This window comes from Ciconia boyciana, chromosome 2, assembly GCF_034638445.1.
Source record: "Ciconia boyciana chromosome 2, ASM3463844v1, whole genome shotgun sequence".
Lineage (NCBI taxonomy): Eukaryota > Metazoa > Chordata > Aves > Ciconiiformes > Ciconiidae > Ciconia > Ciconia boyciana.
Window position 1 is genome coordinate 26,592,391 of NC_132935.1, and position 27,950 is coordinate 26,620,340.

The window sequence follows — 27,950 nt, forward strand, 5'->3', positions numbered from 1 at the left end:
ATCCAAGCTGACATTATAAAAATTAAAAAAAAGGAAGTACTACAGTCTAAAAGCTGTGGTCCAGAGTGTTGCTATGATGCTATGAGTACAACTAAGCTGATGAAGAGGTTTTGTTTCTGGCTGCTGCTGGTCTCCATCTGTGACAGATCTCCTAGGCTAAATACACATATGGTTGTTTCCTAACCCAGTTCTGTCAAGTGATGCTGGTTAGCCAGACACACAGATATGCAAATAAAGCTGCTGGCAGCAGCTCTGAATGATATCACTCCTAATCCAGCCCACTTGTTCCTTGTTTTGCCAGTTTAAACTGGTTGTAACTTAATTGTGCTTCAATATGGATCTGAGCAATGACCAAGGTTAGAAAAAAGCCTCACTTGTTCTCTGTGATGGATCAGATTCTCCACGGTCATCATGGAGAATCTGATCCATCACAGAGAACAAGTGAGGCTTTTTTCTAACCTGGGTCATGTTATTTTTATACACACACACTTTTTATGTATGTATGCATACATATATATGAATGCTTTATGTATGTTGCATATGTATATTATATATATATAAATACTTTTATGAGTTGATTAGCGTATAATGAGAAAAAAACCATACCTAATCCATAGCAGGAAGAGGCAGAAGCAGACAGATGAGGACACTAACAAATTGCCCTGTATTTCCTTGTGCAGCAAGTGTCAGAATCATGCCTTTAACTACCACATAAAAAGACCTTTTAATTCAAATCACTCCAATGGAGAGAGCTGTACATACACTGACACAACAGGGAGACAACCCAAACTTAGTCACTATTAGACTAGCACAGCTGAATACAACCACAAACTCATTGGAAAAGACCCATGCTCACAAGCGGTACCAATCTCTCTCAAGACTACTTCAAAGATGCAAACAAACAAGTTCACCTACCCACCTTGGTTCAATAGCACAAGAGTTTACCACAGGACATAGAACATAAGAACACTCTTCCAGTTATTTTGAGTTCAAGGACTTCCTGAGCCAGATGTGGTTTCTGTGTATTCACTAACTCACAATGAATTTCCTGCCCTTGAATTTATCCAGTTTGTTTGAACCCACATCAGTTTTCAGCTTCCACATCATTTTTTGGCTGCAAGTCCCACCAGCGTACTACCCACTGAGTAAGAAGCTCCTCTTTCCACTTCACTATTCAAAATATTGTTGAAAAGAAGAACAAAATTTGTGTGTTCCTACAATTATGGATTTTGATGGAAACTTTCAAGGTTTTAAAGGCATTACTTAAAAGTTATCAAAATGGCATTAGAACTCAATAAATACAATAAGATTTAACTCTGTTTTAAAACCACAAATCCTGTAGCAGTAACTTTCAAGTTTGTGTACGGTAAAAGTTTCTATAGAACATGTTAGCAGTTGCCAAGTAGTGCAGTTATTCATTACTTTCAATGTACATGCATACAGCAACTAGTGCACCCATTTATCCAGGATTAGATAAGGATAGAAACCCCTCCTTCCCATGAATCCTATTGTTCTGTTTCTCAAAAGCCTGGGACTAGGCAGAGACCGAGACCACTGATTTGCTGTCAGAACATGTTGCCAGATATAATTACAAGCTGAACAGAGATATCCGAGACTGACAGATCCCGAATAACTTGCTCTCCCTTCTTTTCATTAGGAGTTCGCTAAAGCTATTAAAATAGCATAGAAGGCATCCATTCCTTTACACCATCGGGTTTCATCACCAAAGCTAGGAGTGCATCAAGAAAAGTTGAGAGTTTCAGGGATTTCTGATAGATACTGAAGACCAAAGCAATGCCTCCTGTCCCCCCACCATCTAGGTTGATTACTGTGCGGAGAACGGAATTGGCTATTATAAAGCAACTTGACCTTGCAAAACAGAAGTGGTAGAATGTTTTGGCAGCAGGTCAAAAACTTTCCTTATTTCCATAAGTATTCACTAGTTAGATTTATGAACCATTGTCTGATCATTAGCCACCAGCTCTGTATTGCTTTTCCATGTACATGCATTTAAATGCACCACTTAGTACAGAGGACACCCCATTCTTTCCTGCTGCACATACTTAACATTTTTTGAATTAAATTTCAGAACCAGAAGACTCCATTTAAGAGAGTTCTGACTGCTACGTGAAAGGGGCCCAACTACTTATTGCATCCTTTACAAAGCACTGGAACTTGCCTAAAAAGCAATAAAGCTTACTGTTTTAGAAAACAAACAAGCAAAAAAACACCTAACAAAATATCAGCTACAAAGGACCACTACTTCTATTAGAGTATATACTATTTGTCTGTAGATCAAACATTTACTCTGGATGGAAAAGCAATATCCAAACACCAGATCTCACAAAATGGAAAGAGGCTGAGTTGACTCCAAAAATTTTACCTTATTTTTTTAAGAGGGAGGTACTTGTAATTGGCACAGAAGCTACATAGGTATGGTTTCCTAAGAATAGTACACAACATCATTTAGACAATAACATAAAAAGAATATTGTGGGACTTGGGATTGATCAGTCTGTAACCAACATATATGCCCACAGCCCAAGCAGCCAGTGATGGGACTCATGTGGGATCCCATTCAGTGACAGATCTCCATAGGGCCTGACACTTCCTGCAGTGGCCAGTCTATTACTCTAAGAAGTACACCATGTCAAAGTCACTACAAACTATTACTGCTACTGTGTTCTCATGACATATAGAACTATTATTAAGAAACTTGTTTTATATTGCCAGTGCAAGTTTGGAATTTTATTTTTCTTGATCTTACATTAAAGAAGCTGAGTTTGGTAACATTATAATAACCATAAGACAGACATGAAGGCATTATAGAAATTAATTCATAAGTGAAGAAACATTTTAATAAAAAAACCCAAACAAAACAAAACCAGGCAGCTCACAGATATACTGGTTTAGTGTAAAGTAGTAAGAAAACCTTTGTTATCTTACAGGTACTAGAGTGTCCATATTGCTCAACAACTTCATAAGTAGCTATTTGGGCCCTTCTCCAGACATAAAAAGCACTGGTCAGAATCTAATAGAATATTTGAGTTCTTTAGCAGTTTTCCTGACAGACAAGGAATGGTTTATGGCTTACAGGGAACATGGCTCTTTCCAAGGCCTCATGACTGCAGAAGACAAATGGTATCAAGAGTTTTAGTTCTGTAGAAGATAGCTAATATACCCAGAAGAGCCAAAAGCCCTTCATGAGAGGTGTTTATAAGGTCAGGAAGAATATATGCCTCTATATGCTTTACATATGCATTCAATACATGTATGCTTCAATGTGGTACTTTTATAAATAAGTAAACAGAGTTTTCACCATAAAGGTCAAAAGTTACTTTATTACAAAAACAAAGAGGCAGAATTTCAGCAGAATTTGTTAGGGCAGACCCCAATCCACCCCTTTGAAAAAGGGGCCAAGGGCTTCTTCATGGACATGGAAAGGAGTACTGCACACACAAATTCCCACTGAGGGCACAACAATACAAACTAACAAGTTTAAGAGGGATGTTAGGTGAAAAAAAAACAAAACCAAAAACCAACAAAATCCCACTGTAACTGTGTGGCTTATGTTTAAAAAAAAAATCACTACCTGAAATACTCTAAAATTTGGGAAATCACTAGATATCCTGAAATTGTTTCCCTGAACGAGATACTGAACAAGTTGTTCTTGGTAGCACAAGCCGCTAGCACAGCAGACAATGTTCTTTTGTGAGCTTTGTGCATTTGCTGCAAAAAGACTTCTTTGTTCCTGCTTGGTTTCTCCTCTGCTTTACCTGGGGTAGTACGCTGTGTAGTTCATGAAGAGCTGAGCCCCAGCAGGGTAGTATGCCGTGGAGGGCTGGAGCGTTCGTGGGTTCAGGAGCACGGATGGCTGATACAGAGCAGCTTCTGTTGGCACAACTGCAGCAGGAGCCGGAAAGGAGTAGGAAGGGGGTGAAAGGCCTAAAGGGAACAAATGGAAAATAGATTAGGACCTCTTAAATTCCAGCATATATATGGTCTTCATTAGCTGAACAGCTCTGCAGTAAGTAAAGAGCCTTCACAAGCTTCTCATTCTCTTGCTCATCACAGAAAATAAATCTGAGACACCAACGTGGGCTTGACTGCAAGTCCTGTGCCTACCCCCTCAGTCAAAAGCAAAGTCAGTAATACAGAAAAAGCCACCTCTCGCTCTGGGAATAGGGTCTCTTTCTGAAGAGGAGGACAGTTTTTCTTGTCTAGGCTCAGATTTTAATGAGTATCCAATCAAGAAGTGTAAGACTTCTCCACTGTAAGAAGGAAACTTCAGTGCCTAATGTCTGCCTAACATTCCCTTTTTCATCCTGACACTCTCTATCCCTGAAACAGCTCTGTCTTCAATTAACCAACAGCAGAGCGGGAAAAGCCATGGCTCTGCAGCTTCAAGTGTTAACACTCAGTTTGAAAAAAAAAAATTAAAATTGTACTTGCTAGTGCTTCAGCAAGATGTGAGGCCCTAAATGAATTCTTGCCTATGAAAGTTCACCCTCCTCCTTTGCCACTCTTTTCCTTTTCTTCCCTCTTCCCCTCCCCAGTACCATAAAGTGTACATATAAAAGCTTTGGATAACCCTGAGTAACAAAAATGGAAGCTTACTTAAGTGACAGTCAGCATCTCACTGCACTGTGTGATAGGGCACTGACAGAGCAAAAAGGGTTTATCTGAGGAATACATCACTGGCATTTGTAGCTGGAAATGGGAACACTGCCACCTAAGAGTTCCCAAAGTTTGGAACTCTGCTGGAGAACCTGTCCTATGAGCTCCCAGGAGAAGCTTCCAACCCCTGTCTGGAACAGCTGTTACATAGGACTACATACTGCAGATCCCTGCTCAGAAGGATACTTGCATTAAAAAAAAAATAAATTAAAAATCTAGTCACTTGGAAAATTTATCTCCTAAGAATTAGCTGAAGGTCTACTCACACTCAGAAGGAACCACACTCAAGAAATTTGCTGCCATATTGGCAGCTCTGACTAGGATTTAGAGGACACTTCTTCAAAAAGCCAACAACAATAACACATTTGCATAGAGAGACAGAGAGAAAGCTCCTGCTTGACTACCTTGCCATTTATGATCTTGGAAGCAAAGTATTATTTTTCCCATAGGCTCAGATTTATATGGCATGTATGCTTAATAAGTTAGCCCTTAGCTCTTAAAGCATTTCCCCCAAAACGCTTGTCTAGAAGTCCACATTCATCTTAGTAGCTCTGAGGAGCATAATTTTATATGAAATACAGTTTCTGCAATTCTCTGAGGCCAGAGCTATGTACATTTTACTCCCAGACAGACAATCTCAGTTCTGTATGAACAACAAAAAGCAAAGGAAGAGTTCCGTCAGTAGGGGTTCAATAGGCAGAACACTTGTGGTTAAGTCCCAAAGGAGAGCATTACCAATTGTTTCATAAATTAAGTTCTGGAAGTGAAAGGGGAAGGGCTGTTACTTGACATGTTCACCATGATGAAAAATGTAAATACAAATCAGTTTAAATGGGAAACTGTTCTTTAAGCTCTAGGCAGGGCTTACAAATTACTCTTCAGAGTCATGGCTTACCCCAGCCAAATTACGTTTCAAGGAGGGGAAGTTTGCCACTGGAAAAGCAAGAATAACTTCAAAGTAGTTCTTCAGTCATAATAATTCACAACCAAAGGGAAAAATAACGATTGCAAGCTGCTGATGATTTAAGATGAAAAGACCTTATTTTAATACCCCCACATCTGACACTCCTTTCCAAGAACCAGAATCAGAGTCAAGAAAGCAGCTCCAACACCTACCCGCACATAGCGTAGAGTATTGGCAAGACCCATGCAAAACTTACATGGTAACTTACATGGTGGCGGGGACAAGCCATTTCGATTTAAAGTGCCCCCCATTAATACAAAGTTCATCTCCTCAGCAGAACATTGAAAGACTTCAACATATCTGTCCTTCATAGTCTTCTTATGACACTTCTGTGCAGCCAGAAAAGCTCGGTCTGCAGATTTCATCTGAATAAAAGCATCTCCTGATGGACGTCCCTACAAACAAGGCAGACAAAAATAAATGTTTCTGGACCTCCCATGAAGTAGCAGCATAGCAACAATTTCTGTTGTTAAAAGCAGTCTCTTCAGCCATAAATACATTCATCTCCAAAGTCAAGTACAGTCAGTCATCTCTAGCACCCATTAGCATGTTTAAGCTCTCCTCCCTGAAGTTTTCCCCCTATTGCTGGGGAATCCTAGTCTGCCCATTGCATCATACGGGCGTTCTTCCAACTTGTGCCAACTTGACTGTATTTATTTATCCATTTCAATCAAGCTACATTGTAACTTGAGCCATGTTACTTCTGTGTTTAAAAGAAAATAAGGATACCTATGGGAGAGACTACAATTCAGGGGTACTTTGGTACGCACAGGTCTCAGAGCACCTATTTAGTAAGAATGCAGAATTGGAAGATCTAATCCACATTTACTATCTGTGATTTTTAAAATTCAAGGATAAATACAGTCAAGTGCCAAATATTAAATGATTTTTTTTTATTTTATTTTGTTAAGGCAAATATTGGCTGGGATGTTTTAGAAGGGTACTAGCCTAAGTATGAGCTTGTGGAGGAAAAAAGAAATTACATCCTTATATTCAGCTTGTCCTGGTTTCAGCTGGGATAGAGTTAATTTTCTTCCTAGTAGCTGGTATAGTGCTGTGTGTTGGATTTAGTATGACAATAATGTTGATAACACACTGATGTTTTAGTTGTTGCTAAGTAGTGCTTACACCAGCAAGGACTTTTCAGCTTCCCCTGCTCTGCCAGGGGCACAAGAAGCTGGGAGGGGGCACAGCCAGGACAGCTGACCCCAACTGGCCAAAGGGCTATGCCATACCATGCGACGTCATGCTCAGTATAGAAACTGGGGGAGTTGGCCAGGAGGTAGCGATCACTGCTCAGGGACTGGCTGGGTGTCAGTCAGCAGGTGGTGAGCAATTGCATTGTGCATCACTTGTTTTGTACATTCATTTATTATTATTATTTTCTCTTCCTCAGCCGTCCTATTAAACTGCCTTTGTCTCAACCCACAGGTTTCACTTTTTTTTTTCCCAATTCTCTCCCCCATCCCATCGAGGCAGGGAGGGTGAGCAAGCAGCCGTGTGGTGCTTAGTTGCTGCCTGGGTTTAAACCACAGCTGTAAGTGAGTGGGATATGCAACTGGGAGGAGTCATTTAGCCACTTGCAGGTGCTGACTTGAAGTAGCCAAAGCTAGAGGTAGACATCTGAAGCCAGCTCTAATCTAAGTTCTGGGCCAGTTCTTCTAGTTTTGGAGGGAAGAACAACTTTATCACCATCCTTTACACAATTGTTCATGATTAGAGGGTTGAAACCAAGAATGGTGGGAGTACAGAGAGCATGCGGAAAGATAAAATCTAGTAGTCAGGCAAAAGCAGTATCTGGGGAAAAAAAAAAAATCTGACAGCTTTGGGCAGGGGTGGCAGACCGCCCTCAGGACTACATACACACACCAACTTCTTCCTCCAGGTTCTTTAATTACTGCTGGCAAGGGTTGCTACTACTGTAAACGATTACTCGTGCTTTAACATCTGCATCTTTTCTTAGCTTCTCCCAGCCCTGCACATTCCTTATAGTTTTTCAGCCTTGGCTACATCAAGTCCTCACAGACACAAGAACCTCTTTAGATAGAGAGGTAGTGGAATAACTATAGTCCTTTCTCCTTCCCCATACCCCCGAAACACAAAAGCCCTACTCCAGGACAAGGAAGTATTTTGTAGTTTCAGCTTAGGCTTAGTGTCAACCAAAACAATTTTAGAAGAACCATTTTCATACCACAATAGTCAGAGTGATCAGTGCAACGACTCAGGGCATCTCCACAGAGTTAGAGGAGCTGCTGCCTCCTCCCCCTAAAGTCACAAGACTATGCAGATAATGCAGATAGAGGTGATCACAACAATGCACAATCCTTTGTCTAAAGTTTTGGTAGAAGCTGCTTCCAGGAAACAATGGCAAAGATGTGACTGTTTATACATGTCAATGAGCTGTTAATCTTGGTGCTTAGCTGTGACTGTTTAAAGAAAGCAACTACACAGTTCAGGAAACCCGAAACTTCAGCTGCTGACTTATGCCTTAGGAAATCCTGTCTCTAAAAGGCCGCAGTCACATTTGTCCTCAAATATACCTGAGGCACATTGTTCAGCAAGGCAGGGGCAAACCACTCCTTTGAGAGCTAACATTGCCCACACTTCTGTTTTGAAGATAGTCCTCGCCTGGTACAAGAGGAATTATGCATCTGTTGTGCAGGACTCTTCAGTGCAAGCCACCTACAATGCAGGATCACAGCTGCTGCTCTGGGAGCACCAACCCCTCCAAGACTGTGGCTTAGCTTTAGGCACATGGGTCTCGGTAACAGAAACCACTCTACAGCAAATGCAGCGGCAGGGTTCAAATAAGCCAACCCACCTATGCCAGTACATTTTTAGAGGAGCACTGGAGGCCAATTAATGCCATTAGTGTCAATCCCAAAGGTGCTTTCCTGTTGATATCAGAAGGACCGTGCTCGCATATACAGGCAGTTGGCACATACTGGCTAGAAACATGGTGCCTACCAACCTGATGATTTAGTACCATGTGAACTCCATGGGTCCGAATATCTGTAGAAAACTCTCCCAAGAACTCCAGGATGTCCTCTATAGTAGCAGCATAGGGAAGACCACGCAAACGTATGCAGTCTCTGACGTTAGTGGGAGGCACAAATTGTTGAGGTAATACTGGAAGAATAGGAGGTGTCGGGAGAGGAATGAGAGGCGTGGAAGAGTACCTGTTCAGCACCTGTGCAAAACAGAAAAACAGAGAGGTTACAGAAAGCCTCCTTACTCATTCTTCAACTCAGAGAAACTGAACGTAACACTAATGCCATCTGTTTTCACTCTGGGCAGTATTTTAAGAAACAAGTGAGCTAGATTCTGGGCTTAAACCACAGCAGCAGTGCTTAGAACTCAGATGCTAAAGTAAATATTTGGATCATTCTTTCTTGAAAAACATAATTTTGTTTTGGAGAATTTACTTGAACTGTAATGAACATGAAACCTGTATTTCTATAGTATTTTTATTGGGAAAATATCCCAAAGCATTCTACCATCTACAGAGTCAAGGTTACACTTCTACCCAAAAATATCTCCTCTGCAAAACTTTAGGAGAGTCTGGGAACTAGAAGCATATTTCACTACCAAACAGCCCTGTCTTGAGATGCAATAGTCTATCAAGTAACACAGGTGGCGCTGTTTAAGGTGACAGTGTTACTGAGTCACAGTATCTGTAACAGGGTCATGCTTTGAGATTTCTTGTCACTAATTTTAACCATAAAAACCCTGCCTGGTCAAGAGTTCACTGAATATTCAATCACTACCCTTTAACTTCCTCCGAGCAAGATTAAGACTCATTTACACTTATATAGGTATCAGAAGGTTTTACTAAACAAAAACTTACGAGAGCACTTGAGAAAAATACAGTGACAAGAGCGAGTGTCGCAGCTATGCCTTCTCATCATTAGTGTCACCCTTCAAACAAGGCACTGAAATCTCTACATATTTGTGGGATCAAAGCTCCCCCATTGCTTGGTTACAATGACATGGTTATTGGTTGCCCATAACGTGCATCATAGATGAGACCTTTTAGAATCATGTTTAGACCTCAACTGAAGCTCTACAAATCTTTGGAGACATACACACACAATCCTCTCAGCCCTACTTCCTTTCCCTGACAGCATAACTGCAATTAATGGTCCATCAAACCATGTTTATGCCAGAGGAGGCACTCTTCAGGTACAGTTTCACAGAGTCCTACCACCCTCTGCTAGGTAGCCAGTGCTGGCAGAAGATGGCTGAGACCTGCCCTTAGAGGCAATTTGTAAGACTCTTCAGATAGATTGCTCTAAAGACGACAACTACATCAAAATGCTCTGTTTTTCTGTGCCAGTGACTAAAGATAAGTCTTTTAGATCAAGATTTGTGCTAACGCTCCTCCTGAATAGACCATCATTGGACTTAGACAAATTCAGTATCTGTAGTGTAAAGCACTAGACCCACATACATTTTCTGCTGTAACTGCTGTTTGCAAGGCTATCGGAAGCCAAAACCCCAAAGGTTTTTATATATGATTGACAACATCCATATACCATAAGATCTTACATTTAGAGGGAACAAAACCTCATGGAAATTCAGACAGTACTCTTTCCAGAAACAGTCAAGAGTGAGAAGAGAAAAGAAGCTTTCAAGTCACGGTCAAGCAGTATTTGCTTCCACTACTGTATGCCAGCGTAGGAGTTTGGATTACAAGAAGCCAGTGTTTGTAAGCTTTACACCCACCTGCTGAACTTCCGCTGCAGTGCTCCTGAAGAGTTCAATGTATCTTTTCCCCAGCAAGTCCTTATGCTTTTTCAGTGCATTTTGTGCATATTCCTCACAAGCAAACAACACAAAGGCATCCCCTGTTGGCCTGCTGTCAGGGTACGTGACAAACAGGACTCCCTCCTTTCCTCCTGTTACGGGGCAGTGCTGGCCAAAGAATGTCAGCACTTCTTCTGTTGTTACGTTGAAAGGAAGACCTCGCATCCTGACAATCACTTGGTTTTCTTTTGACAAGAACTGTGCAACCTCGTTGGAAGTGCCTTTAACAAAAAGAAGTACAGAAGCACTTAAGTCTAGGCAGCCACATAAAATTGTGAGCAAGTCTGGCATAGCTACCTCCTTCTCCCCACAGATAAGTTTTTGAGCAGGTAGAACAACGTTTGCCTCCAAAGATAGGGAAAGATGTCCCACTTTGATAAACTAGAAATATTGTAGAAGACACTTCCCATTAAAGTCTAACAATGTTACTTCACCATTTGGAAGAGATTAATCCTTATTCAAAGGGAAAATAGAAAGTACTTACAATGTTCAGAGCCCAAGGAAAGCACAGTCTGTGAATCTCTTGCATGGGCAGTATCTGTGCTACTATGCACCTCATCTTTCTAACTTACGAATACCTTTGGCATGCTCTGAAGCCATAATATATAGTAACCAAGTACCCAGGCCATTGTGCTGGGAAAGAAAGTTGGAAGGGCACGTTGAAAACAGCTCAGGAATTTCATCCTATCCTGATAAAACTGTCAAAGTCTGCCAATTCTACTTTCACTATGTCTAGGAGAAGACCAGTGATGCTCATACTTATAACACTACCCCAGCCAAAGCTAGCTGCTAACCAACTTCACATCTTAATATGGTCCTTTCACTTACAGCTCATTCTGCAAATAAGTTTGGTGGTGCCAGACATGCACCACTTTTCCCCCAATGTCAGTGTGCAATGTCTTTGCTTTGAATGGTATAACTATCACCAAGGCCATCAATTAGCTGTTTATTCGACAGCTTAATAGCCTCTCCCACTCTAAAACCTCAACCTCAGACATTCAGTTAGTCATTTACAATCCCCAGACCAAATCTCTGTCAGGAACCAAGATGGACCATAAGGTAGTATTGTAGATACATAACAGCTTATTGGATCTTAACTCAAATTCTGTATGCTTGCAGTCATAAAGGGGAGGAAGAGAGACCACGGGAGAGTTTGTAGAGCAAGTTTTGCAGCCTTTCAATTCAAGGCTGCAAATATTTCAGTATTCCCCTTAAATAAGCATTCCCCCTAAACTCCCCCTTTAGTTTGAGGCAAAGATTTGATTTGAAGAAAATCAGTTCCATAAATCCCTTGTTATTTACACTGTGACATCTGTTTGCTTTACGTGCAAGTCTCCACAGCAACAGCAGTCATATTGTTTTGAAAAACTACTCTGGTTTTGTTTTTCAGCAATCAATAACATTTAGGTCCCTTCAGTTAAGAAGATGACCTAACAAATTAAGTTCATATGAAAGATCACCTTGCCTGATCAAATCCTTATTTGATAGGCTGCTTGAAAATGGCAAGAATGTGGAAGAGAAAGATGGACAGATAAATTATGGAACGTCTTGGACTGCTGCTAGCAGAGTACATAGTAATCAAAACACTAGCCAACTACTTGTTCAAAGAAAGAAAGTGAAAGGCCACATCCAACAGGAGCAGTTTACAGCCAAAAGCTAGTTACAGATGCTGATGGAATAAACCCTCCCTTCTCACTCCCTAAAAATTACCTCCTGCAATTTTAAGGAAGTCTTCACCTGTTGCCTTGTATACCTAAGGAAAGAAAAGACAACATGTGATTGGCATGCTATTTGCACTCCTGTTGAGAAGAGGATTTCAAAGCCAGCATCACGCACCTCAATGTATCGATTCCCCATGTGATGCTTGTGCCTTTGTAGCGCTAGATCTCTATGCTCTTCACTTACGAATCTCACGAGAGCCTCCCCATTCCTCCTACCTTGGGCATTGAGACAGAGTGCAGCACCTCCCCTGGGGGTTTTAAATCAAAAGAGATAGAAAACTCCATGACTGACACAGATAAAGTACTACAAATGTAGAGGTAAATTCTTAGCTACCAACTTGGCGATATTTAGGCCTTTGAAGAATCTCGCTATGTCCTGGTCAGATGACTGCCATGGCAATCCTCTTGCTCGGATAACAGCATTGTCATCCACAAGTTCCATCTTGCTGCTGCAGGCACAGAAAGACAGAGTAATGCAGAGACATCTGCCTGTAGTATCTGCCACACACTACCCTCCCTGCTTGTCACCTGTGCTCCAGGGACAGCCTTCTGTCCCTGCTCCCTGTCTGCTGGATGGCACTGCCACAGCAGTGAGGGCTAAGTGCCACCACCATCCAAAGCCACTGCACGTGTCTCTCCTCAGGGAACATCTGCTGTTAAGCTGTCCCTTTCCCAGCTCCTCTTTCCTGCTTCACCACATTTGTTCCTTGAGCTCTCATCTCTGAGCATGTTTCCAATTTACTCCCCACTCCTGACATACCAATGGTTTGTGCTTCTCCATTGTCTGAACAGGGTTACTGGTACAAAATTAAACTTGCTATTCTAATCTTAGCTAAGTGGAAACTGAAGCAGAGCAGTTAGATGTAACTGAGGTTAGTGCTTATTATTTGTATTGTGACAGTGTGTGAAAGCCAGTCACAAGCCAAGATCAAATCTGTTCAGGGTTATACTCGGTACACAGAGGACTCCTGCCCAAAGAGTTTAGCCTTAACATTGCTTGTTCAGGCCATCACTGTGCTACTAGAGACTAATATAGATACAGGCTACATTGGCTGCTTAGCACAGGAATAGCCCAGCCACAGAAAGTCAGGTTTAATTGGTCATTACCACAGTCTCTTTTGTTCTCTTACATGTTAAAAGTACCACGTAGAACAAAACACTTGCAGCTACCCAAGGCTGCCTTTCTGGCTATTGCAAGGACAGGTTTTTGCACAGAAGGTACTACGGGATTGATTAAGCAGATGAAGTGCTGTTCAGCAGCAGAGGACTCCCTTGTACAAAAGGGCTGTGGCATGCCTGGTTGTAGGAGGGTCATGTTTCTCACTTCTATTTTAATTTCTCAGTGGCCTTTCTGTAGGTGTCTGTCCCAAACTGTTCCACCCCTGCCTCCTAATTCTGTACTTCTCACTGTCACAAATAAGATGGGAATCTTCCACCTCATCCCAGGATTTTGTTAGTGAAAGAAAAAGCTTAGAACAATGCTAAAACATAACCCTGAACTAATCTCACTGGGTACTTTCTGCCAGTATTGTTGCATTCTTTTCTTGCTTCTTTTGGCTCAGAAGTGTGAGCATCATCTACCATTATGACAGTCCCTTAATCCAGAAGAGGGAAGTAAGTATTCATGCAGGATGGGAATCTAAATACGGTCAGTTTAACACCAGCCTCTTGTGATATTGCAGAGGGAGTACCCAGCAAACTACTGAGAAAAATCTGTATTCGCACAAAAGCATGATTACATTTAAAAAACCCAACAACAAAACAGTCATCAAAAGTAGATAAAGCTTTATGTTTAAAACATATTTGGGAAGACGACAATAATCATAGCTTAAGCAATTTACTGGTAGCACAGTATCTTTATGGAAATGTTTCTTCCCTGTAAAAAAAAAATAATCATTATGTATATTCAGTAACTGTGAAGCAAATTGCAGGAAAAGTATAAGAGTTAGTACCAATAGGGTTACTTCTGCAAAAATGCTTACGTTCTTTCTTAATAGCATAGCACACTTAACACCATTATAAGCACTTATTAGCAGAACCCAGAACTATCAGCAGCTAACAGGCGACACTGAAGCCTAGCAAGAAAACTGGCTTGCACCTGATCATAGACTCATAGAATATGTGTTCCCTTTCCCACTTAAAGCATCTAATTTATTCCCACAGCAGTGGCAAGATAAATAAAAATAATGATAACAGCTATTTGCAAATTAGGAATACAGAGAAGTATAGCTTATCTAAGCAGTATCTTGAGGGGGAAAAAAAAAAGTGGGGGGGGGAACACAGCAAGAAGAGGAAGAAGGTACTTACCAAGGCCCACTTTCAAATTTGTAGTTCACTCTTTCTGGATCTGAAAATCTGTAATCTATGAAATACAGTACAAGTTATTTTCTTTTTCTTCAGCATACAAGAGAGGCAGGAAAAAACAAGCAAGCAATATAGAAAACTCATTCATCACAATCACTTACTGTATGGTTCAGATATTAGTGTTAAAATAATATTCCCCATATCTTCAACTTGAGAGGCTCCATAGGGAAGTGCTGAACTGTTCTTGTCAAGATTTAAATCTTTATGCTGGAGTTAAGTCAATCATCACCAAACAGATTTCTAATTGGCTTCCTGCTAGAGCAACAAGCTTTCATGTTATCCTTGATGGTAAGTCACTTCTCAGGGGAAGATTTAATCCCTTTTCCTGCTGGGATACATTAGCTGTTCTGCCATGGCCTCTAACTACTGCCACCTGCGGGAGTGTGAGGTCACTCCAGAAAGTGTCTGGGGACATGAGACCCCATAATAAGGACATATATATTTAATATACTCATGCATTATGTATGTTTGACAGACAGATACACTTTTGCACGCGTAAGAGACTGGAGTCCTGTCCTCTTTAATTAACATCTTTAATCTCTAGGGGAAGATTTGGAGAAAGAGGAGAAGCAAACCATCAACTAGAAGCTCCAGAAATAGGAGGATATACCACATGCTTTCTGAACAAGTAAATCCCAAAGTAGAATAAATATCTTACCACTTTGACAAAATTCACAAATGGCACCTCATCTAAACCTTATCTATTAGAAGTTACAACCCATATTTTTTTTCTGTTACACAGAAGCATTTTGAGAATCTGGTAAGAAAGCACCATTGTGGATAACCAAGAGACAAAATAGAGTCCTGCAACCCATATCTTCAATCTGAAGGATTTCAGAAGATTATAGCAAGGATAAGCTCTTCTGCCAACAGAGAGCAGGAAATGTTCTGTCCTGGAAAGACAGGCTGTAGAATGACCAGATAAAAAACTCCATGTTCAGAAAGGGAGTCCGATTTCAGTTGCACATACCATCTTTTTTCACACCATTTTAAATAGAGTTTACTATGGTATCTCTCCCGCTTCCTGTCATATTTGCCCCTCTCTAACACCAAGCTACAGGACTGTAACTTTTGAGTTGTAATTGCTTGCAACTCTATTCCATCATTTATAAAGCCAATTTTTGAAAAGGTCTTTTCTACCCACATGTCCTTCTTTGAGGAGTGTAGGGTAAAAAAAACCTCAAGTACAGAACAAGAAGTGAAATATAAAGCAGTCTGGAATAGGATTTGCTTTTTTGACTTCTTTTATCACTTTGCATTAAGACTTTAGAGCAAAAGTGAAAGACTTTCTTAAACAAGACCTATCCTGGCATGGCAGTACAGTAATGCAAGACATTCAAGACAGTCAAGTGCACCAATTATTAGCCCACATTCCCACAAAACTGCATTAGACACATTTCAAGTGCTCAAGAGTCTGCATTTTGGTGCTCAAAAGTTGCTTCTCAGTCCAAGATAGCAAGGTTCCTCTTGAAAGAAAAAGGTTTTCTCCACCTAGAGCTGAGCACATTTTTGAGTTGGCAGATGCCCACATGAAGGGCAGGGAACAGAACAGCAGCTTCTGTTAGAGAGAGACACCACACACCAGCTTTGTCCTATCATCTCATCAAGAGGGGAGGCAGCACAAATTTCACTGTGAAATAGTCTTCCCTATTATTTGTGGGACAACTGCAAGTCACTCCTACAAAACAGATTTTTTTTAAATTGTTTTTGAAGTTTTACTGTTATCTTGTTGTGAGACGAAAAAAATAATTTCAACTGAATTAATGAACTCCTCTTCCACAGCAAGGAAAGGAAAGCTGCTGGGCCAACACAATACACTTTGAGGCTAATTTGATTTTGAAGCTTTGTTAGTTTTAAGTGTGCATTGGAGTATGGAAGGTGAGAGGATGGTGCGTAGTCTTACAAGAACATTTGAAGTTTAAGTGAATTATCATAGTTTAAAAAAAGAACTTAAGCCAGCGATCCCTCCCCTCCAGCTGCTTGACTAAATACAGCTTGCTAGCCATTGCCATTACCCACCCTCCCTGTACCTTCTTTGGAGTAAAGCAGTGAGAACATTAAATAGTTTTCTTAAAAACCAAGCTAAAAATCCTGAACAAACCACATGCAACAACCCCAAAGCACAGTTTAAGAGACTATCAGTATTTATGACAACAAGAAACTTCTTCATTGCAGAATCTCTTCCTAAGCTGTACACTCAAGCTCATCTCCTTCCCTGCCCCCTGGGGAAGGGGGGTTGAAAAGAAAACAAATAATCCACAGACTCCCTAGCAGAGAGGGTGCTTAATCAGCACCACACAGATGTTTCTGGGTACCTTGTGTATCAGAGCAGAGGAGTGCTTCTCCTCCTTTTCCTGACACCCTTCTAAGACCTCTGCGTGGCACTCGTGCAGAGACTCTGCTGCCCATTCAGGGAACCAGAAGCTGCTGAAGACGGAGGTATTGGAACTCTGGTCTTGCCTGACCATTTTTATGAAGATTTTGGAAATGTTATCTTTCCTCTGTCAAAGTCAAGAGAAATTGGGCAGGAGTTTCAATACCTATTATGGCAGGGGACATGCATACACATGTGCGCACACACGCGCTTGGCTGTTACACTGTGCTGTCAAAACTGAAGAGACATTTCAGTATTTCTTTTTTGCAGAGCCAAAGATCCCTACAAGCAATCAGCCGCCAGAGAGGGGAATGCAGCAGTGTGAAGGAACTGGGAATTTGAAGCAAGGCTATCACACAAAGAAAAACAAACAACTCCCCCACCCCACATTCATTTTCTTCAAAAAACATTTTCATTGAAAATATTGATCAACAGGAGATATAGTTCCTAAAAACGCCCTAATGCCAACAGAGGTTGGTACCAGGTGTTCAGACACAGGGAGTCAGTTGTGCCAAGGAACTCTAGATTAATATAAACACAGTGGGAGGGGAGGAAGAAAGTAATCAACATTAGTAGGAGTGAGCAATCGCTCACATCGTCGCCTCTGATTAACTAGAAGCAAGGCTTTTAGGCAAGATTGGAGAAGAAAATTGATAGCTTTCTGCATATGTAAAGGAGCATGTTAATAACTACATTAACGAAGTGAAAACCTGAATTCTAATGAACAAGACTGACTATATACAGATGGACTCCTATGAACAGAGGCACTGGAAATTATGGACACTTAGGAAAAAGCTGTTAATGGAATAGTTTTTATAAAACCCACTCCTAGTTCTGTGAAGGGGTACGAGACCACACATGTGTTTGTGTACCGTGATATTTAAAGGTTGCCTCTCCTGGGCAATTGGAAAGAGTTGATTGCAGTGGATAAATCCAAGTTCACATTTAAAGAAGTGTTAGAAAACACACCTGGCTGTCTAAAGCTACTATATGCAATAGCATGCACACATATATTCTAATGAAGCAACGGGCAAAAGACGCACCCAAATAACAAGGCAGGATGGGAAACAAGGAACTTCTTAATCTTGCTGTGCAGCTGTGGTACCACCTCCTGCAACATTCAGCAAGTTAGTAAGGGGGGGAGCATATTCTACATCAGAGTTGCCTATATAATATAGGAGAAATTTCTAAGCCATTTAACCATTTCCTCAGATTTGTCACCACAGTTTTACCTACTGCCAGTGCCCTCCAAGACTTCTTCCCTCCCTCCCACTGTCTCTTCTATTTCTCAGTCTCAACTCCTTTCTTAACGATGGCAAAAGAAACACTGAACAACCAACTCAGCTGTGAGATGACATGAACTAGTATTGCAGTTGTGTTCCGCACTGATCCTCTTCCTCTTCTGTTCTAAGTCTCTTCAGGCAGAAGTTTACATCTTGTTAAATTTACATCTTGTTAAATATCAAATTACCTTTGCATAAAGGTAATCTGATATTACCCAGTTCCTGGGCACTATCACAGGAAACACAAATAGCAATATGCAAGATTCTCAGGTAATACCCAATAATGTGCTTTTTATTGCCGGAGTTAAGTACTATTGGTTAGAACTGTGCTCCACATCATTGTTTTCAAGACATCCAGGTCAAGAAAAACCACAACAATAAAAAACCTCCCAAGTTTCACTATCGCAGTGTCCAGATCGTATCCAGCACATTAAGCAGGCTGTTCTGAAGTATGCCTGCATTTCTACTGACAACACCCAGCAGATACTCCTAGTAAGGAATTATCCTCACAAACCCAGTTCAGAATTGAATGGAACAAACCATGCACTGGAGGAAGCAAGAGCTATTTGCCATTTAATGGCTTCTGCACACCCAATCTTGGGGCAAAGGATGAGTCGTCTGCAGACTGAATACGAATAGTCATGCAAGCTTTGTTCACTCCACCCTAAAGGCACTCACAGCGGTGAAAACTGGCTCAGCAAGCTTTGCAAATCAAGAAGTGCAGCAAGTATGGGAGGTACAGAGGCTGCAAGAACAACCCTGCTCCTTTTGTATACTTACGCATGTTTAAAAAAAGATTTCGACAGACTCAAGTTTCTTTCTCTGCCAGAACATGACTGCTTCTCTCAAATTTTTTTGTTACTCGAAATTTCTCATAATTCTCTTGCTGGCGCTACTCTTACGCAATACTGACTAAAAAAGGCCTGCCAGACGACTGTCCTCTACACCAAAAACTGTTTTGAGACCATAAGTTAGGCAGCAGTAGAACTCAGAGATCTAACAGTTACAACTAGTCTCAGTTCTTCCTTGGTCCCTCAAATTCCATGGCATTTTAAACATTTCTTTACCTTGCATTAAAAGAAATCAGTGGCTGGCTGTACATGAAATTTATAATTTCAGGGATGGGGGAAATATAAAGCTTTCACCTGAGGTCTTGGATTTGGAATGGTTTCATTGCTGTACACAATTTCAAGTAGTTTGCTGAAAGAGTAAGTCCCAAAAGTACTTTCTAAAGGAAGAATAACGCAGCCAATTATTCAGTTTAATATCTCTGTGTTCTTTTTCAAGATTGTGCTTGCCTTGCCTGCAAGAAATACATAGAGAAGCACCAACTATCCAGTGTGCTATACACTGGAATATATATCTTGAATGATAGGAAATTATTTCCCTTGACTGTTGGGAGCAATAGAATACATTCTCCATTTGCCTGTAATTTGTTGTTTAAAATAAAAGCATTTGGAAGACTCCTAATAATTTAAATGTCTGCACAATAATACCCAGCTTTCCCCTAACTCTTTCATATCACACAAGTTTCCTCTCACTGATCACAACCATCATACATGCAGGTAAATGGAGATGTAAGTACATGAAGGCATGGACCCAAAAATCACTCCACTCCTGCTCCTACCAGCTTGTTAATGCAGTCTTCTGCGTCTCTAGTCAGTACCCTACACCTAAACCAAAACCTTCTTTCCCCACCAAATGCTAATGAACCTGACCCAGTATAGTTTGTGTGGCACAAATCATGGAAGATTCCACTCATGCAGCCCCTTTAGCTATGGGGTGGAAGTTTTGCTTGGTCAGATTCTGTCCACTAATCTGCAGCTTCATTTCAACCTACTCCATTTGGTTTTAATTTGTTTTTGTGTCCCCCACCCCAGCATATCCACTTCAAATCCAAGTTACTTTTCATTTAGACATTTTCTTTTCTTTGCTACATAACTGTCTCAGGAGGAAAGTAGCTGTCCTGCTTACATGAAGAAGGGGGAAAAAAAAAAGAGTCTCTGCACATAACTGTTTGAACTAGTCTTTAGACTTAGCACCTGCTTTAGCAATTTTTTTTAATCGCAAACATTACATGCACATCCAGACTCTCCAAACGCAATTAACTTACACAGCTTCTGACACTGCAGAGATTAAGTTGGTACATTTCAGCAAGGTGAGGAGAAAGAAAATTATCGTATTTGTCAATAAAAGGAAAACAAAAATTATTTTACCTTTTTGGTCTCTGCATCCTCTGCCCCCAACACTCTCAAACAATATAGGGCAGAGACAGTTCATTTCAGCCATGTTGCGTAAACACAGCAAGTTTACAAATAAAAGCATCAACAGTTACAAAACAAGACAAACCACAAAGGTTAATATAAAAACAGAATGAAGTTATTTAGGTTTATATACCTTAAGCAGCATATTGGATCCAGAATTCAGACTCAAGTTGAGAGCATTTGGATAGACTGACCAAGCCTCTAGGAACTTGGGAGGAAATACTACTGGCAACTGCCAAAACCACCCTCAGATGGTACCAATTCTTTAGGGGCTTCCTGACCGTCCAGTAACACAGAGTGGTCTGCTCCTCTCTCCCAGCAGGCAGGGAGTACACAGTCGGTCACTGTGCCTTAGCTGACCAGAGACAGTCCAGGTGGCTACAGTCATACGACTATTTCCACAGTGGCAAGATGTACACCAGACATTCACACAAGGAGAAAGCAAAGGCATCTCTCCAAAACAGCCGAAGTAGCACATTGTCTTTAATTAACTTCTCCAGCTCATGTCAAAGCATCCCTAAACAATGTATTAAGTTTTTGACCATAACTTTAAGAAGTCCCTATCATCCAGCTTCTAGAATATGCAACACAAGCATTTATTTCGCTTTTCTACATAAAAATTCATACTCCTATACTAAGTGTACCACTTTGCTTCAGAATAGGGAGAGAAGTGATTTCTGCCCCTTCACTAGGGGAGATTAATCTTAATTTGCAGATGGCAAAGCAGAGCAGACAACCTCCGGTATTCAACCTTACAGTTAAGCACAAAAAAATCCACATGTACATAGATATTTTATGCCCCCGACACAAAGCCCAGGCAATACTAGTCCTGCAGCGGAAGGCCAAAATAATTCAGAAGCCGCAGACTTTTGAGTCTGAAAAATACCAGCTCTTAATGGCAACCACTTTATGGACACAATAAGCGAGCCAGAGGAAAAAAGTTCTTAAAAACAACAACAAAAACCCAATTAAAAATATTTTTAAAAATACTCTCAAATTCCTTTATACCTCCTTGCTAGCTAGCTTTTGTGGTCACTGCTTCAATAGGTCAGTAGGGAAGTCAAGTGTTTTCCGTGTCTGAGTACATTGGAGATGAGGACCGGAGCCTGCAGCAAGAGGGGAGACTGCCAGGGAAGCAAGGACGAAGGCACAGCAAAGTAATTCACAGCCCCAGTTTTGGCTCTGGTAATTGTACATGGCATGCAAACAAAACTGAGCTAAGACTAGTAAAGAGCCAGACAGGACTAGGTTACAGACCACTTAAGACTATTCAGAAAGTAATTTTAGACATCCATATCACTGAAAATGGAAACATGTTACTGACGGCATCTTATTGCCAGCGCAGCCTCACCTCGCGAGGTGTAACATGTACAACTTCCATGAGACTGAATACCACATGTGCCAACAGCATCCCTGCCTTAGGTTCACTCCTGAATCAAAGATTCACTACAAGTTCTCATCAGGAATAACAGTTCCCCCTCCTAAAAATTAAGATGGTCTCCCAACATTTACTCTTATCTAAAAATAAAATAAAAATCTAACTGATGCAATGAGCAACTTCACAACTTTAATATTAGGATTCATATCAGCAATTTGAACAAATGTGCCAGTTACACTAACCTGTGAAGTTTAAAGAGACAAAACTATAAAGGTAGTGAAGAAAATGTACAGAAATCAAGAAGAACTACAGGATTTTCCCCATGGGAGCATCCATCCCCATATGTTTTTATCTTTATCTTTGAGAGAAAGCTCAGTACGGCTCCGAGTCACTCCTTAAAGTTATACCACCCCCAAACGTGTTGCAAGCATTACTCACACATTTGTCCTAAAATTCAGCCAAAGCCGTAACAGCAGTAGACGCCATCACTGTTAAAAGGATACATTCTGTCATGGCCACAACATCGAGTTTGCTAACATCAGGTGAGCCAGGGCAACACTTCTTGAACTCTTTCCGCAAGTCAAAAAAGGAGTAGAAGCATTCAGGCAGTAAGATATTCTGTAAAAAGACAAAGTAACTACTGTCAGCTAGGGTGAGTTTAATCTACTTTGTCTTTAGATACCAAACTTTCTAACAATTTCCTTATAATGGGTAAGAAACACAAACAGCCTTTGCTACAGAGAAACTCACATAGCTCTTCTTAGCCACATAAGTATGTTTATAAACTTTTTTGCTTAAGCAGCTTCCTCTCTACGTGGTTTAAAAAGAGAAACGTGCTTTTTCATTGCCAGATAAACATTTGCTATTATTACTAGTGCTTCAAATCCAATATATACGTAGGAGAGCAAATGCCTGCTATTGCAACATTTATCATCAATTCTTGATTCCAATTTTAACTGTAAAAAGCCAGAGGGCACTCAGTTCAGTTTATAGAGCCAAGCAAGTTTTGCAAGACTAGCAGAAGATGTTTTGGTTTATAGACAAGGCTGAGTTTTCAGAGAATAGTCACACTTCAAATATTTATTCCCTTAAAAAAAAAAGAAAACAACAACAAAACAACTCCAACTGTGTGCAGATGAGGGTTTGATATGGTGCAGAGGTTGTCAGTCTATGCATGGTAACTGCATTAATTGCAGTGTACGAAGCCAGGAGCAAGTTATGTAGCCCACTGGAAGTCAATAAAACCCTTTTCACACCACCACTACATCTACCACATGCTTTTAATTTTTTTGGGGGTGGGAAGGAGAAGATGTGGAGAAGACTTGGGGGAAGCTGTTTAAACCAACACAAACCCCTACTCCTTCAGTTAGCTCTTCACCCCAGAGATTCCCCACAGACACAGTACTTTGTATTCCACTTGGCTGTTTGTTGCCTGCAATGCCTCTCTAGACTAAAAGTAAGAGCTTTCTGTGATTTAAAGACTAGTTAGCATCTTGGCATTATAACAGAATGACAGGATATGTGAAAACACATTTAGGGAGCCCAAAGAAAGAAGTTAAGGCTCTAAAACAAGTTCTGCTTTGAGAACATTAGAGCTTATCTTAGCATATGGGCAGGTGCATTAGGCAAACGATACTCTTTAAAGACAAACTTATGAAAATGCAGGTGTGCTTGCCAAGACTTCCTGCTCCAGTTTTAGCATGGCTATTTTTCTTCACGAGAGATCGAGTTCTGTACTTCACTGACATTCAGTTGGAACAGTTGATACCAATTCATTCTCTGAATACCATGAGCTGCTGGATTGGTTCAGACTGGGCATCTTAAAATAAATAAATATATTCTTAAGAGCCTAGTGATTTCTGCCTATCTGGATTTTAGTGATCCCAACTTCAGGATTAGGGTATTCACCAAAGAACTATTACAGGTCTCATAAGCATCTGGTTTACTTAATCCATAGGCAGCACAGAGCAGATTTCAAACGAATAATTCTTAACAAAACAGCAACATAAGATTTTGATGAAGACTTGATTCCTATCAGTGACCCTGCAATGATATAGAAAAAGGATGCTTATCCCCGACACCAAACAAACTTAAATAATTATAGGAGTTGTCCCTTTTTTTATCCATATAATTTAACTGCCATGGAAAGATTAACTGTATAAAACACCCATTACAAGTGACAAGAAAGTCTGTTAAAAACGTGTTTCCCTGTTTTCTCACATTATACCCTAAGACAAGTCACATATATAAGGACTGTCCCTTCACTATGAATCAGGCTCACTGTTTGTCTTCTACACCTTCAAACGTATAAATACCTAGAGCACCAACAAGTATTAAAAACAAATTCATCCAGTAACAGTTTTGTAACAGCACAGACTTGCAGCAGTGCCTGTTCAAAGATGAAGCAGCAAATTGATGGGCACAGGGATCAGTTGCAATGTGAGGAGCAGAACAGCTCAGTTACAGAGCAATGTGCGTTCATAGCAAACCACAAAACGAGATGTTATTAATATTGATGCAGTTATTTCAGGACTAGAGACTCGGCATATTGCTGCAACTCTATCACTGATGAAAAGTAGGTAGGACTTCGTAACACTGTTAGAGATTTGGCAACTCTGAAGTTACAGAAAACTCTAGACTATGGGACTAGTCATCACTCATAGCCTGCCTCAAACTACTGTTCAGCTCCTTACAAATACGAGCACCGCCCTCAGAGCGTCAACTGAATATGCAGATTGAAAGTTGCTGAAGCTAAAGGTGAATGTAAAATTTCAAAAGGCAGTTTATGATTAAGGTGGTTAACTATTTGGCAACACTTCCAAGTTCCCACTTGTTAACCCATTGTAGCTCCTACAGCTGTAGGAGCTACAAGTACTCTGTCAATGCATTGCTCCTTTCTCAAACACTTAATTCAAGAAAGCCTTTCTTCTGATTTAACATAAAAAGGCATCTCAGGGCTACCTAAGCACAGGGCATTGCCTGTGCCTTCCACATGGACAGGCTCTTTAGTCTGGTAAGCATATTAACGTATGAGCGATGTTTGTACTATGGTTGTGTGGAGGCACCCTCACACTAAAGAGGAGTTGATCAGTTTTGCAAGAAATGACATAAAGCACACTAAGAGTCAAACTTAAGCTACAACTACATACCTTTTTGGAAGCTTCAGGGTGCAGAACCTGCCTAATGTGCAACTGTCCATCAGTACAGAAGCAGAAGGAAGTACCTACACCAATGTTCAGCTCATTGCTCACGGACTGATTAAACTGAAAGCAGGAACAACAAAAGACATACACATGAAAGAGATCAGAGTGGCTGTGCTAGGCAGTGTCATCAGTTGGTAACACGTTAATCCTGGGCAGCAGGCACATAGAGCTGGAATTTCTTTTTGTATGAGCCTAGTCCTTCACTTCTGTAGATTTGTTTCTTACTAGCTAAGCACATGATAACTTTCATGATAATTATCTTCACAAGGAAATTGCCCCTTTTCCCCCCTTCTGCTGAGAACTGGCCACAGACAGTCCACATCACAGAAAAAAATCCCTTCCCAGGAGCATTTGCAAGAGCACCGCAAGGAGACATAAAGCTGGTTGCAGAGAGCTGAGGGAGTGCCGGGGCAGAAGAGCCTTTCAGACAGGGCACTCGAGCATGTTGGAAAGGAGACAGGCTTTCAGCCCTACCCTCAATGAGAATCACGCATACGTCCCTGTTTATCTAGAGGCTTCAGTATTGTCTCCTTCCCAGGACTGATGAGCCACCACAAGCCTTAACAGGGCCTACCACCACCCTGCCTTTTCAGGGGGCACCTAAACTTGGCCTCTTCCAAGACTGATTGGGGCTCACCTTCAGCTGAGAGTCAGGGTCCAGCATGGCAGGGGACCAGGGTAGGGGGATGCCTGGCCCTGAACTTCCCCTCTTGGGGTTCAGTCCCTCCCAAGGTGAATGAGCAAAAGGCACAGGAGAAACCCCCACAAAGCCCACCACAGACCAGGCTGTGTGGCCCACACACAACTGTGGTGCCCCTGTGCCAGGCTCCACTACCCCAACGGTGGTGGTGAAGGGGATAAGTGGATGATAACACTGCCTCTACCCCATCGGGGAGCCCCCAAGGGAGACCAGCACCCAGCAGCCGGTTATGGGGTGTCACCTGTCTCAATGCCTGCTCCAGCGGTGGAGCCAGTGCCAGGCTCTCCACATCCACCTGGGTGATCTCCTGGCACTCGGCCGTCAGCTCCGGGTGGTCAGGCCGGACCAGCACGTCATGCAAGTGCCCCAGCTCCAGAGAAAGCAGAGGAGGGGCGAGTCAGCTCCCTGGGCTGGAGGTCTCCACCTGCAGCACCGGCCCCTGCCCTCCACCAGAGCCTGCTCCAGCCTGGGGCACCCACCGCCAGCCCAGCACTAGGACCGCCCTGCCTGTACCCAGCACGGCAGGGGCCAAGGGGAGCAGCAGGTCGGGGGGCTCCCCCTTGGGGGAAAATACCTCCTTACTCCTCAGGTCGACCACTTTCCACAGGAGCTGGAGCAGCTCTCGCTCATCCGAGCCCAGCTTTGCTCCGTTGGTGCCCGCCGTGGTCACGAAGAGGATCACCAGGTAATCGGGAGACGCCGTCATGGTGCCACCGGGCCAGTGGAAAGGATAAAAAGAGGCAGGCGGGGGGGGGGAGAGAAAAAGGGGGGAAACGAAGGGGGGGGGAGGGGGAAGAGAAGAGTCCAGAAACTTTCCCTGCCCGAGGTGCTTCCAAGCGAGACCCGAGCGAGAGTGCCCCCACCTGCAGCCTCGCTCCCCGAGGACCTGGCGCGGGGGAGGCGCACGGCTACCCCCTTCCCACCCCCCCTCGTTCCCGGGGCGGGCGGCGGCCGCTCCCACGCCGGCTGCAGCCCTGGGAAGCGCGCAATGGCTGCGGGCTTTTCCGCGCGGGGCCGCGGCCCTACCTGCCCACCCCCGCCCCACGTGGTGCAGGTAGCACACACCTGGCGCCGCCCGCCCATTGGCCCCGCCGAGCAGGGACGTGGCAAGCGCGGGTGGGGGCGGCTGGCGGAGTGGGGGGCCGTGATTGCGGGCGGGGCGCGCAGGTTGCGGGCGGGGCGCCCAGCGCGGGCCGGGACTGCGGGCGGGGTGCGGGGGGCAGCGGCGGACGAGCCGCCCGCAGCCGCTGCGCGCCCCCGAGGAGCCCTAACGTGCACCCACGGCGGCCCGGGCCCTGACGGGCTGCGCCTCCCGCCGTCAGGGAGCGCTGCCCGGGAAGGTGCGACTCCTCATCGACGGGGCGGCGGGCCCGGGCGGGGCCGCCCGCTCCTGCCGGGACATGTCGCGGGCGGGGAGGGCAAGCCGGCCCTGCGTCCGCGGGCAGCCTGCAGCCCCGTCCGCCGCCGGAGCGCGGCGCGGCTCGCCCTGCCCGGCACCCTCCCCTCCCGCTCCGCCTGGACGGAAGGGGAGGGGAGACGGCCCCACCGCCCGCAGACGCCCCGGCGGGTCTGAGCCGGCGGCGCGGCGTGAGCGCGGCCGTCGGGCCGCGCGGTGCCAGGGAGCACCGTGGCGGTGTGCGGGCCGGGTGCCGCCGGGAGCAACTCCTGCCGAGGGAGCCGAGCCGGGCTCAGGACGTGGAGCCTTTTCCTCTGCCGGGCGCAAGGCGGAGGCATCGCGGCTTCTGCGTCGCCCTGGCGCGATGGGTCTAGTCGTGTGTTCCGAGCTGGCTGGTCTGGCTGTCGCAGCCTTCCCTCGATGGACTGTGGCGATTTTGGTCCTTGTGACAACAACCTCTCTTCTGGTGATCGTTGTTTCGCTGTGAAATGTATGTGTTAAACGCGTTTTGCTCAAAACCTGATTTTTTCATGAGAAATAACTGAATAGGTAGGCTAAACAAGTAACGCTAACTTTCCCCAAGGAAATCCTGTAGTACGTCTAGCTCTTGAAGACCCCGGCTGTGTATTTCCAACTTCACTGTGATGCTGCTTCTCTAAATTTTTACTGAGATGACAGTACACATCATGCTTTTCTCCATCACTGTTTCTTGTGCTGGTGCAGGTTTACAGCTTGCACCATCTTTTATGAATGCGTACACACTCGTTGGTTTGGCAGGAAGGGAGAGGACATGTTTCACAAGCACTGGGGATCCCGTCAGC

At 43.0% G+C, this 27,950-nt stretch overlaps 1 protein-coding gene across 3 annotated transcripts in view; it reads right to left on the reverse strand.

Annotated features, from left to right (window-relative positions):
- Window positions 1–27,221, reverse strand: part of ESRP1 (epithelial splicing regulatory protein 1) — a 33,800-nt gene extending 6,579 nt beyond the window's left edge. Inside the window, exons 1-13 of one of the 3 annotated variants that reach the window (XM_072851199.1) lie at window positions 26,308–27,221; window positions 25,975–26,103; window positions 24,980–25,093; window positions 22,334–22,448; window positions 14,633–14,731; window positions 14,475–14,529; window positions 12,506–12,616; window positions 12,283–12,415; window positions 12,157–12,199; window positions 10,366–10,667; window positions 8,612–8,830; window positions 5,837–6,035; window positions 3,776–3,944 (exon numbers count right to left, since the gene is read on the reverse strand). In XM_072851199.1, coding sequence (XP_072707300.1) covers window positions 3,776–3,944; window positions 5,837–6,035; window positions 8,612–8,830; window positions 10,366–10,667; window positions 12,157–12,199; window positions 12,283–12,415; window positions 12,506–12,616; window positions 14,475–14,529; window positions 14,633–14,731; window positions 22,334–22,448; window positions 24,980–25,093; window positions 25,975–26,103; window positions 26,308–26,439 — 1,820 coding nt within the window. In that variant the 5' untranslated portion in view covers window positions 26,440–27,221. Of the gene's footprint in view, window positions 1–2,833; window positions 3,945–5,836; window positions 6,036–8,611; window positions 8,831–10,365; window positions 10,668–12,156; window positions 12,200–12,282; window positions 12,416–12,505; window positions 12,617–14,474; window positions 14,530–14,632; window positions 14,732–22,333; window positions 22,449–24,979; window positions 25,094–25,974; window positions 26,104–26,307 lie in introns of those variants that run through there. The other 2 variants (XM_072851198.1, XM_072851197.1) reach the window with 2 other exon arrangements.
- Between the last annotated feature and the right edge of the window lie 729 nt (window positions 27,222–27,950).